At 39.0% G+C, this 12,108-nt stretch overlaps 1 protein-coding gene across 1 annotated transcript; it reads right to left on the bottom strand.

Moving 5' to 3' along the window:
* Window positions 1–322: 322 nt before the first annotated feature.
* Window positions 323–769, bottom strand: LOC18049431 (ethylene-responsive transcription factor 13). Its single transcript, XM_024187483.1, has one exon. The coding sequence runs from the start codon at window positions 767–769 to the stop codon at window positions 323–325; it is 447 nt and encodes a 148-aa protein (XP_024043251.1).
* Window positions 770–12,108: the final 11,339 nt, after the last annotated feature.

The raw sequence follows: 12,108 nt of genomic DNA, 5'->3' as shown, positions 1-12,108 counted from the left end.
CTGAATACATTTTTAGAATTGGGTTGGAGAAGTTTTTTAGTGTAGTAAGAGACAATCAACTCTGTCACTATCAATCATGGAAGCAGAGTATAGTGATATGGTACTGTCGGAAAAATATCAATTTAACAAACAGCAGGGTCATGATCATGAACTCGATGACCAACTTGGATTACATGCATCTGATCGTTCTGATAACGTAGTAAGAATTCACAAGTATTAGAATCAAGTAGGTGAGGAAAATTAAGTACGGCTCTAACAACGTGCATTTTGTAAGATGCTCGATCATAAGGCAACGTAGCACCCTCAGGTGCATCATATGTCCCTAGACAAAGTCGTGCCCCGTTTTTAGGATCCCTGATCTCGGCTGCAAAGCGTCCCTTGGCCTTCTCCTCACACCTCGAAAATGTTTCTCCTCGTGGCTCTCACGCGTCTGAGGGAAATTAAGCTCGGCATTTTGGCCGTGAATTTGGAAAGGTGCTGGACCATAAGCCGATCCAGCATCCTCAGGCATATCAAAGGTCCCCAACCAAACTTGTGCAGTATTCTTATTAGGATTCTTTATCTCCCCTGTCCACTTTCCCCACGGCCTCGGCCTCACACCTCGGTACTTACTCCGCACCGCCTTCTGACGTATCGTATCTGGGGTTGTTGGTTCACTTTCGTAATCAGGTTGATCAAATAAATCATCAAGAGGATTTGAGGAGCTTATCAGTTCGAGACATGAATTGACAGTTTCAGTACTTGAAGAGTTGCCCGCAGAAGCTGCCATTGATTGGTCAAGAATTTGTTGCTGTATGTTTGAGTTCGAGTTTAATGACTTGAATTGAAGAGAGAAATGGAGTTTCAAGTTATGGTGATTGAATCGACTGAATCATTTGGAAATTACTGGTGGTATAAAATAATGAACAAAACAAGCAATACGTATGGCATCACATGGAACATTTGAAAATTTACCATAAATTTTCGAGAAATTGAATAAAAGCAACTCAATGCGATGTTAATAATCAGTCAAAAAAGACTAAAGCTTCCGCTTGGTGTAGCAGAAATTGAAGACTTTTGAGAAAGGAAGATGACTCCTCTCTTTTTCTCCCCACTCCACCCTAGAAGCCAATTTATCAGTTCACAGGTACATACAAAACTAACAAGGTCGCCATAATTTTCTTCTCTCAGAAGGACCAAAAATGGCATCTTACAACCCATGGACATGACCTTTCTTACAACTCGTCATTGAGCTCTTCCAGCCCTGAATCCCAGACTCAGCTATTATTTCTTATTTCGTGTTCTTGCCTCTTCATTGTTTCACTTCTGTTTTCTCTTCCTCTTGAACACCTTAATGGAAATCTTGTTCCAGCTTTGATAATTTTTAAGGCACACCCATTTCTGTTTCAGGCCCGTGTGATTGCAGTCATGTTATCTTTTGGGGGAGCATCTGGCGCGTTCTTGATTGGAAACAAGGCCCAGCTGGTAGCATTTAGGAGATTTTACTCCGTAATGTCCTCTGTTTCCATCTCATCAGCATTGTCAACACTGGCCTGTGCCCTGTTTTTGGAAATTTTCAGGAGGGTCTCATCAGGAATAATCAAACTAAGGGATCTCAATGAGGACCCAGTAGATTCTTTTCAATTCTACAGCGTTGTATTTCAGATATTTAGAAAGATGGGTCCTACTTCTGAAGATCAATAAACAAAATTCAATCTTTTTTCAGTTGCAGAATTGATTAGTTGAACTATTTTGTTTCTCAACTAAGAGTAGACCTTTTGTGTAGTGTAAAGATTTTTCGTTTGTTTGTTGATTAAGTGAGCAGAGAGGATCATTCCAGAAACAAATCATTGTTGTATTTATCTCAGCCTCATCAGATTCGCGATTTTTGTCTATTCCTTTTTTTTTTTTAATGTAATTAAGGCAATCAATTTGGAGGACAATAAGATTAGAATGTTGGTGACGCATTAAAGCTGGAAATCTCCATTATCAAATATGATTACTGAAGCTTTATTGTTGTTCTCATTAGTCATTATTCTTTCTTGTATCTGGTAGTATAAGAAACTAACCCATCAAACGAAGCTCAAAATTTGGAGGCCAAAGTTTATCAAAATCAAAAGAAGAGGTCTTTGTGCGTGCCATTGACTTATCTATTGTATACTCCTAAATTTCCTTTTCCATTTTTAGCTCAATTTATCTCATCCTTGATGTTATTTTGCTTTGATCAACTTCTTATTATACTGTTTGTTATTCAAGTGTAGGGATGCCAATTTATCCTTAGCCTTAAACTAATGTGACAAATGCTAAAGAAGCAACTGAGAATGTTCAGCACAATCTTTTCCTTCACTTTCTTATCTATTTATACGTCAGTGCGTGGCTTGAGTAGCAAGCATCTGTTGTCTTAGTTACCGCTGTCATTTGATCTAATGGTTATGTTATGATTCAACTGATCTAACGGCTACTGCTTTACAGTATCATGAAAGGTCCAGCTCGCTACACACATTGATACTACTTGCTTCACTTAGGCATTTTGTCAAACACCACTGCACTTTTAACAAACACTTGTCTCAACATTAAACAAGCTCACTTTTTAATGTTTTGGTAAAGGTTTATCCTCCATTCAATTTAATATTTATAAAACTAATAAAAGACGAAATTAAACAAAATTAATTTTTCTTAATAAAAAGAAATGGAAGAATAAATATGTTCATGATACAGATAACACCGGCAAAAATTAACATAAGTTTTTGGGGCAAAAATAAGCAGGATAAGAACGTAAACCCACAGGCAGCGGCAACACCTCCTAGTGCCGTTAGAAATGGAGCTGCTGGTTCAGATTTGCCGATATGTTTCAAGATGGAACTGCCCAAGCTGGAGTAAAATCCAACGGCACAGCTGATCCCCGCCCCACGCATGAGAATTCTTGCATTGGTGGACAAAGACGAGCTGCCTGAAAACAAAATTGCCAACAAAGCAAGACACTCTTCGGTTGAGAGCAAGAGTATTATCTTATTCAGTTTATCAAAATCGAATGGCGATTCTTCTCTCATACTTTGAGCCTGAGACAGGGCTACTCTGCTCTCAACGTCTCTATCTTCAGATGGAGAAGCAGAAGCCCTTAAGCTCTGATGATTGGAATCAGAGGATGATGCATTCTCATTCAATGGGGTTGAGGCCAGCCCAATTGAACTAGCTGAATCATGATCAACTTGGATTATAGTGTGTTCCTGAGAGCTCTCACCGTCCAGCTGCTGGCTTCTAAAAGCAGTTGCTTCATCATAATTCGACACACAAACAAATTCATCAAGATGTGATCCCCCACATATTGTTTTTCCCTGCTTGCTAACATTCACTGGTCCTTCAGCTTTCAGAATTACTATTGGCAACTGTAACTGCTGAGAGCTCTCCCCATCAAGGAACTTTTTCTTGCATATAGAGACTTTTCCTGTACCACTGTGATTCTGTGAGCTCTCCCCCAAGTGCCAGCTTCTAAATGCAGCTTCACCGTCATAATAAGGCCGCATAGATTGACATTTAGGATGAGATCCTCCATAAATTGGCTTTAGCTTCTTTCCAACAGCATCCGCTAACTTGAGAGAGCTGCCCCCATCAGATGACCTTAACTTGCAATTAGCTAGTTCTTCTGTACCATTTTGGACTTGATTGCCAGCTTTTCCTCCATTCTGCAAGCTCCTCTCGAATTGCCAGCTTCTAAAACCATGTAGTGCAGTAGATGGAAAATCAGGAAGAGATTCTCCACAAATTGGCTGATTTCGTTTCCTTCTAACAGCATCTGCATAAGCGGCTTCATTATAAAACAACGCAGTATCTGCAGTTTTACCGGCTGCCCACCACCTTCTTGACGCCCTATGCCCACCTAATACCCCATATTTTCGACTATAAAGTTTGGGCCGTGAATTGTAAGTTTCCCATGTTGAGTGGCCCACAGAACCTGTCAGTGATTGATCACATTCTGAGAAACTAACAAATCAGAATCTGAGAAACTAACAAATTTAAGAGGAGATCCTCCACAAATTCAGAGTAAAATAAATCAGGTTCAGCACATAGAGCTTAAGACACTAGCTAACAACATATGCATGGGTTTTGTTCATCTTACTTGGCAGATCCCACGGATCATATTTGTACATGCCAATTTGCTCGATGGGCTCAATAGCGAGAGGCCTTTGTTGAATCTTCCTCCTTAAATAAAACCCTAGAAGCTCCTCATCAGTTGGATAAAACCTAAACCCTGGTGGTAGCATGATTTCATCCAGCTTATCATTTTCATTTCTCTCATCCATTCTTTGTAGCAAATCCTAGTAGCACGAGGGTCCTGCCTCTGAATAATCAGCCGCCTTTTTCTGGTGACTTTTGAAGAAGTGCTTGTTTAGCGTGGAACAATGCGTTGGCTCAATCAGAAGCTTGAGGCAAAGGAAAGCAACAACTACCAAGAAAGTAAAAGCTTATAAAATACCAGAAATCCTAAAATCACAAAGATCATCATCAGACTAATTTGTCAGGATATAACTTGTCAAATTGAGTTAAAATGAAAGCTTTTAGATCAAATCCATTTTTTCAAATAAGTCAATATGCATGTACCACTAAAAATGACAACCATAAACTGGGATAGGTAGTATAAAACTCAGTAAATAAACTAGTTAATTACCTACTGATCATAAGCGTACATAAGAAGCCGGACAAATAGATCTTGCTTGAGTAAAGTTCTTCACAGAAACAGAAAGTGTTGATGAGAAATCTGTAATGGTGAAGTGCATATCATTTTGAGTAACTAAGAAAGGAAGGACTAGGGTTGTTGGTGTGGCTTCAAAGTCAGAGAAAATATGGGATTCTGATTTAGTCTTTGGACAGCAGGGACTTGAAAAAATTATTAAACTAGTAAAAATTAATAAATAATAATAATGAGTATTGAAAGTAAACTTCTAGGAAATTGAATGAAAACAAACCGATCCCACATTTTCAAGGTCAATAAAACAAGATTTAAGCAAATTCCACTTCCACAGCCGTGCCGAGACAAAAGAAAAAATAAACAATGATGATAACAATAATAAAGATTGGTTAGATGTAACTTTCTGAGAAATTGAATCCAAAGCAACCTAATCACATAATCAAGTTGAATAAACAAAGATTAAAGTTTCCGCGTTGGGCAGCTATGGAAGACTTTTGAGTGAGAATCATCTTCATTACTCTCTCTCTCTCTCTCTCTATAACCAAATACAATCTAAAAGCTCATATCAGTTGACCAAATACAGACAAAAACCAACAAATTAACCCTAATTTTCTTCTTTCTGCAAAACCAAAATGAGGCTTGAGATGAAAAAGATGGAGTCTGAAGCCCATGCAGCTGACCAAGAATCCCTCAGCAAGTTTACAACTCTTATTCTGGGATTCTGCATCTCCATTGCTTCAGTTGTATGGTTTCTTCCACATGAAAACATAGATGGAGATCTTGTTCCGGATTTGAAAATATTTACTGAGCACCCGGTTTTGTTTCACGCCCTCGTAATCACCCTGATTTTGTCATTCTCCGGAGCATCTGGCGCGTTGTTGATAAGAAACTTTTCCCGGCATGCGACAGCTTGGAGATGTTATTTCGGAGTTTCCTTGGTTTCGGTGGCATCAGCTTTATTAATACTCGCCTGTACGGTGTTTCTTGAAATTGTCAGGCTGGATTCCTCAGGTTTCAAGCTGTGGCAGTTGAACGAGAAAGGAGCAGATTCTTTGTTTCTCCACAGCCATATGTTTCAGGTATTCAGAAAAATCTGTCCTGCTTCTCAGGAAATCTCTGAAATTACTTGAAAGCCATGTTACTATGTTAGAAACAGTATTAATGAAATGGAGAATTTTTCATTTAGCATCATTTCACTTGATTTTATCTCACTTTTACATGTACTCCATACATGTTTGGGTATTTAATTCCAGCATTTCTCAATAGAAAAACCTGATGTCACAGGAACATAAATGATTCAGGAAATCAATTGCAAGGACAACAGTCTTACAATTCCTTGCACAGTTGTTAATCCAGTTTTTGGCTCCAAATTTGGGGGAAAAAAATCAGACGAATGGCAAAATTTCCTCCCAAATAATTTGAAAAAGGACAAAATGCCAGTTATAAATTCTTGAATTATCATGCTGGAGTTATGTGTAGTTGGAAACAAAAGAAATATATAACGACAACCTGTTATGATCTAGTAATGATGACCCAGCAGATGCCTTATAGTTTAACTAAGAATTGCTCATAAAGATCATCTATGCAATCAACTATGGACTTCAACACCTCATTGACAATCATAAATTGACTGCCCCATGGCTCATCAAACTTGATATCAATAAACTGAACAAGTTAATCAAAATTAATGTTTCTTATAAAAAGAAAAGGAAGAATAAATATGTTCATAATACCAATAACACCAGCAAAAAATAACATCAAATTTTCGGGCAAAAATAAGCAGGAAACAGATGTAAATCCACAGGTAGTAGCAACATCTCCTAGTGCCGTCAGAAATCGAGCAGCCGGTTCAGCTTTACGGCTACATTGTAAGCCATGACTGCCCAGGCTGGAATGAAACCCAACGGCACTGCAGATCCCCGCCCCACGCAAGAGAATTCTTGCATTGGCGGACAAAGAAGTGCCCACACTAAACCAAATTGCCAATAAAGCTAGATCCCCTTCGGTTGAGATCAAGAGGAACATCTTGGCCAGTTTAACTATATCGAATGGTAGTTCTTTATTCATACCGTCTCTATCTTCAGGCGGAGCAGAAGCTCTTATGCTCTGATGATTAGAAGCGGATGATGTTTTTTCAATCAATGCTGGTGACATGAGTTGTATTGAACGAGCAAAGTTGTGATCAACTTGGATTGTATGGACCTCACCGCCACGACCCTGAGCCCTCCACCCAAGGTGCCGCCTGATTCCGAAAGCAGTTACCCCAACACCAAGCGGCACTCCAAGAAATTCGTGATCAGATTCTTCGTAAAAGTTCTTTGAATTGCCTCTGTCTAAGAATATTTTCAGAATGGTTAATCCAAAGTATTTTCAACTGACAAGAAAAAGCATATCCAGTGGCTAACCCCTAACAAAACCAATCTCAAAAACTTGTAAAATAGACTCTAAAAACACGGAATCCTTGATGAGGAAGAGACTAAAAAACAATTAACTGCATCAAGTGCTTATTAGTGATTAATTAATTAGTCACTCAAGTCACCCATTGATCTCAAGAAATGTTAACAGAATTAGTCACAGCTACTAAATTTGTGATAGAAATCTGATATACTTCTGCCTGGTTAGCCGTTAATATTGAAAGTCTTTTATATAGCTGCTGCTTCGTATCATCTTTAATATTCCTACTTTCTAAATATGGCCACTTGAAGTGATCCTTCTAATAAAATATGGGATATTGATGACAAAGTTAATTATTATAATTCTCCCATTGAAATAATTTAGTTTGAAAATAATAAAACCAATCCTGCAAGCATGAACTGTTAGAATAGACAAGCTGCTCGATGAAATGCCTCTATGAGCATTCTCAGCATGAACCTCAGCATAAGCTCTCTGTAGAGTTTGCTCAGTATAAACATCAACTAAAGCAAATCTCCGCCCAAGATCTCAATCCAAGATCATTACAAGTTGCATTCAGGACTCGAAGATTAATCAAAGTAGATAAAAAACAATCTAAACAACTCAATACAATCAAGAACACAAACTGGATCTAAATGAAACACAGAGCACAAATCAAAAGCTCAACAAGAACACAATGTTACGTGGTTCGGTCTTCGAGTGACCTACGTCCACGGGTAAAACATCAGAGCTGGCTTTATTGATTGATTCAAAGAAGAAGATTATAAAAACTGAAGTGAAGATTACAGAGCTCAAGAAAAAGCTTTCTTACTCACAAATCTCTCACTGGAACTCTCTAGAATGATCCCAGAATGAGCTTGCTAACTCCCCTTTATACAACAGCTGCTTAACGATCTGTAAACCCAGAATGTACAGGATTTGGCCACGTGTAAAAGTCGTTATAACGACCTTGAGTTCACTTAAGCATTCAAGTGACAAGTCACGTGACAAATGAAAAACTGTCATAGGCAAAACGACCGCTTCAGTTGCCGTTGCAAGTTTAAATAATCATGCTTCATTCACGTGATTTCCAAGCAGCTCAAACATTTACAAAACGCTGCCGTTTTCTTTCCACAAGTGTTTGAATTCAGCTGCTCAACACTCTCTGTCCAGCATGCATCGGAATGGAAACGGACTCAGCAGAAAGTGGCTACTAATAAGGATGAATCAGCATACACATTAATTCTCTAGATAGCTCATGGACCAGAATAAGGAATTACTTTAAGACAAATTTACATTGTTCTCTCCAACTGACATTGAATAGTATAATTAGATTGTTGAGTACGGCATAGCCATTAGATTAGAATTACAGCTGCAAATTTACTGGGTATTCCTTGCCAATGAAGAATGCATTTTGTATCTATTAGAATGGTGAATATTATACAAGTTATGCTGGGTAAAAATTCAGTCTTCAAACTTCCCTGCTTTGCGTTTACATCTTTAATTCTTTACTTATTCAATTTCTATAGTCTCCTCCCCTAATATTCTGGATTTTGGCCTTACTTTGGAAGTAGGAACTCGTAAGGCCAAATAATCAAATAATAAGTATTTGGTAATGCAGTTTCTAAAAGCTGAAAGGCAAACAGAAAAATGAAATAAAGAGAGGAACAAAAATGACAAGAGAAGGAAGATATTTACCTAGGAGGTCTGGTGTTTCGCACTGCTTTTTGGGCATACCATTGGGCATGATAATAAGGTCTTATCTTCTTATCTCTCTTTTGGCCATACTTTCTCCATCTATAACCATCATCAAGTATATCAATTTCGCTGCTTGTTTGAAAATCATATCTGGGCTCTCTTGTTTTCTTCAATATTCCTACAAAGCTTTTGTTCTGAGTAGTGCCGTTGACAGTCTCATTCAAACTAGCAGCTGGAGCTTCATTCTCTGACATAAATTCCACGAAACCACTTGGCTTGTTACCTTGAAATTGAGCGCAGGCTTGTAAATCAGACAGTGCTGGTGAGACTAGCTGTATTGGTTTTGAACTAGCAGAGTCGCGATCATCATGACCTAGATGATCAACTTGGATTATATGGACCATCTGATCGCCATCGTCTTCAGAGCTCTCCCCAAAGTGCCAGCTTGTAAAAGCAGTTGCTTCATCATAAAGATGAGATCCTCCAAAAAATTCCTTGAGCTTCTTGGGAGGATCATGTAGTACCGGAAACTGTGACTTTTGAGAGCTCCCCACTGCAAGTGACTTTTTCTTGCAAGGAGAGAGCTTTTCTTTGGAAAATAGGCTAATTGCAGGATCATTCACTATCCTGTTTCCAATTTTCTCTGCAGGATGGAGGTCCTCAGTAAAAACCTTGCATAAATAGTCTCTAGTGTGGTGTAAAGGCAACAACAAAAATAGGATTTTGATTTCTCGTGGGAGATAAGTTGAAAGTAAATTTCTAAGAAATTTAATGAAAACAACCTAATCCCCGGTTCAAGATCAACAAACAAATTTTTGAAAGTGGCATAATGAAAAGGGTATTCTGATTTCCATGGGAGAGAACAGAAGCAAAGACTAAAATGAAAAAATAAAGATCAGATTGATGTAATTTTCTGTGAAACTGAACCCAAAGCAAACCTAACCCCATATTAAAGTTCGTTTAAGATTAAAGTTTCCCTCACTCTGTCTCTCTCTGTCCTATCCAATCGAGAAGCCAAAACAAGCTAACATTTACATACAAAACCAATATATTCAACATAATTTTCTTTTTTTCTGCACAACCAAAATGAAGCATGAGATCAAGAAGCTGGACTCCAAAGCCGCTCACCAAGAATCCTGTAACAAGTTTCCAGCTTTTATTTTGGGATTCAGCTTTTTAATTGCTTCATGCGTTTGGTTTCTTCCTCGTGAATACATAGATGAAATCTTGTTCCTGCTTTGAGGATATTTACTGAACACCCAAATTTGTTTCATGCCCTAATAATCGCCGTCATTTTTTCATTCTCTGGAGCATCTGGCGCTTTGTTGATCAGATACTTTCAGGGCATGCATCAGGTTCTTTCCTTTTCCGCCGCAACTACGTATTTCAGGTATTCCGAAAATTCTGTCCTGATATTCCGGAAATCTCTGAAATTACTTGAAACTCATTTTACCATGTAATAAACAGTATTCATGGAAAATATAGCCTCTAAGTTATTGGAGTTTTCTGATCTGATTTCATGTAATTAAACACTACATGGCAATCTGATCCACTTTTTAACATAAAAGATTCAGGCAAGTGATTAATGAGACAAAATTCTAAATAGTATATAATGTCTGCGTTTCGGTTTTCTTATATAGTCCTTAATACTTTTTTTTCACTATTTCCACTCCAAAATGGGGGAAGATTTCAGATGAACAGAAAAATTTCCTGCCAAATCTCAAATAATCTTATTTATTTTGAATACAAGGAGCATTAAATAATCTTGTACTAGTGTGATTTGAGCAAGATCAAAATCCCCAGTACAAAAAGTTTTGATTTAATCTACTGGAGTCATGTGGTAATTAACTTGCAACAGAAGAAATTTACAAGAACTGAGAATTCTCATGAAGATTATCTGTGTAATCAACTATGGACTTGCAGCTAAGCCCTATATAAAAAGAAATGGAAGAACAAGTATGTTCATCACACAGGCAACACAAGCAAAAATTAACTTGAGTTTATCGGGCAAAAATAAGCAAGAAACTGAAGTAAATCCACAGGCGGCAGCGACACATCCTACTGCCGTCAGAAATGGAGCAGTCTGTTCAGCTTTGCCAATATATTTTAAGACAGAGCTGCCCAAGCTGGAATAAAATCCCACAGCACTGCAGATTCCCGCCCCGCGCATGAGAATTCTTGCATTGGTAGACAGAGACGAGCCGCCCGAAAACAAAATTGCCAACAAGGCGAGACACTCTTCAGTTGAGAGCAAGAGTATAATCTTGTTCAGTTTATTGACATCAAATGGCAGTTTTTCGCTCATACTTTGAGCCCGAGAGAGGGCTGCTCTAGTCTCAATGTCTCTGTCTTCAGGCAAAGCAGAAGCCCTTACGCTCTGATGATCGGAAGCAGACGATGATGCATTCTCATTCAATGAGCTTGAGGCCAGCTTAATTGAACTAGCCGAATCATGATCAACTTGGATTATCATGTGTTCCTGAGAGCTCCCCTCACCCTGTCGGATACTAAAAGAAGTCGCTGGCGGGGCACAAAGAAATTCAAGAGGACACCCTCCACAAATTGCCTGGACCTTCTTTCTAACGTCCGCCAGTCCTTTAGCTTTCAGGAGCACACTCTCCCCATCAAGGCACTTTTTCTTGCATATAGAGATCTTTCCTGTACCTCTGTGGTGCTGCGAGCTCTCTCCGAAGTGCCAGCTTGTAAAGACAGTTTGTCCGTCATAAGGCCGCATAGATTGAAATTCGGAATGTGATCCTGCATAAAATGGCTTTATCTTCTTTCTGAAGGCATCGGCTGGTTCATTAATGTCAGCAGGTGAAAATAGTTCCCGCAACTGTAACTTGCGAGAGCTGTCCCCAACAAGGGACCTTTTCTCGCAAATAGAGACTTGATGGCCACCGCCATACCACGAGCTCTTCTCTAGTAGCCAGCTTCTAAAAGCAGCTTCTCCACTAATTGGCTGATAACGCTTCTTTCTGACAGCATCTGCTGGTACCTGGTTAAGGAGACGAGGAAAATTAAGTCTGGCTCTCGGGCCGCGCAGTGCACAAGCGGCTTCATCATAAGCCAACGCAGCATCCTCAGGTCTATCATAGGTTCCCAGCCATAGTCGTACTCCCTGAGTTGAATCCTTTATCTCCGCTACCCACCTTCCCGAAGGCCTCTGCCTCACACCTACGAACCTCTTCTTAGGACGAAGTCTGAGCAATGGATTGTCAGTTTCACATGCGGAGTGGTCCACAGAAGCCGCCATTGATTTATCAGAATCTGATGCCGTGTGTGTGAGAGATCAAAAGAAAAATGATAAATACGTGTTAGGATCCCACATCTTGTGGGTTCGTTACAATTTG

Source organism: Citrus clementina, unplaced genomic scaffold (genome assembly GCF_000493195.1).
Source record: "Citrus clementina cultivar Clemenules unplaced genomic scaffold, Citrus_clementina_v1.0 scaffold_3, whole genome shotgun sequence".
NCBI classification, from domain to species: Eukaryota; Viridiplantae; Streptophyta; class Magnoliopsida; order Sapindales; family Rutaceae; genus Citrus; species Citrus x clementina.
The sequence above is the reverse complement of the archived record's forward strand: the minus strand, read 5'-3'. Positions and strand labels throughout refer to the sequence as shown.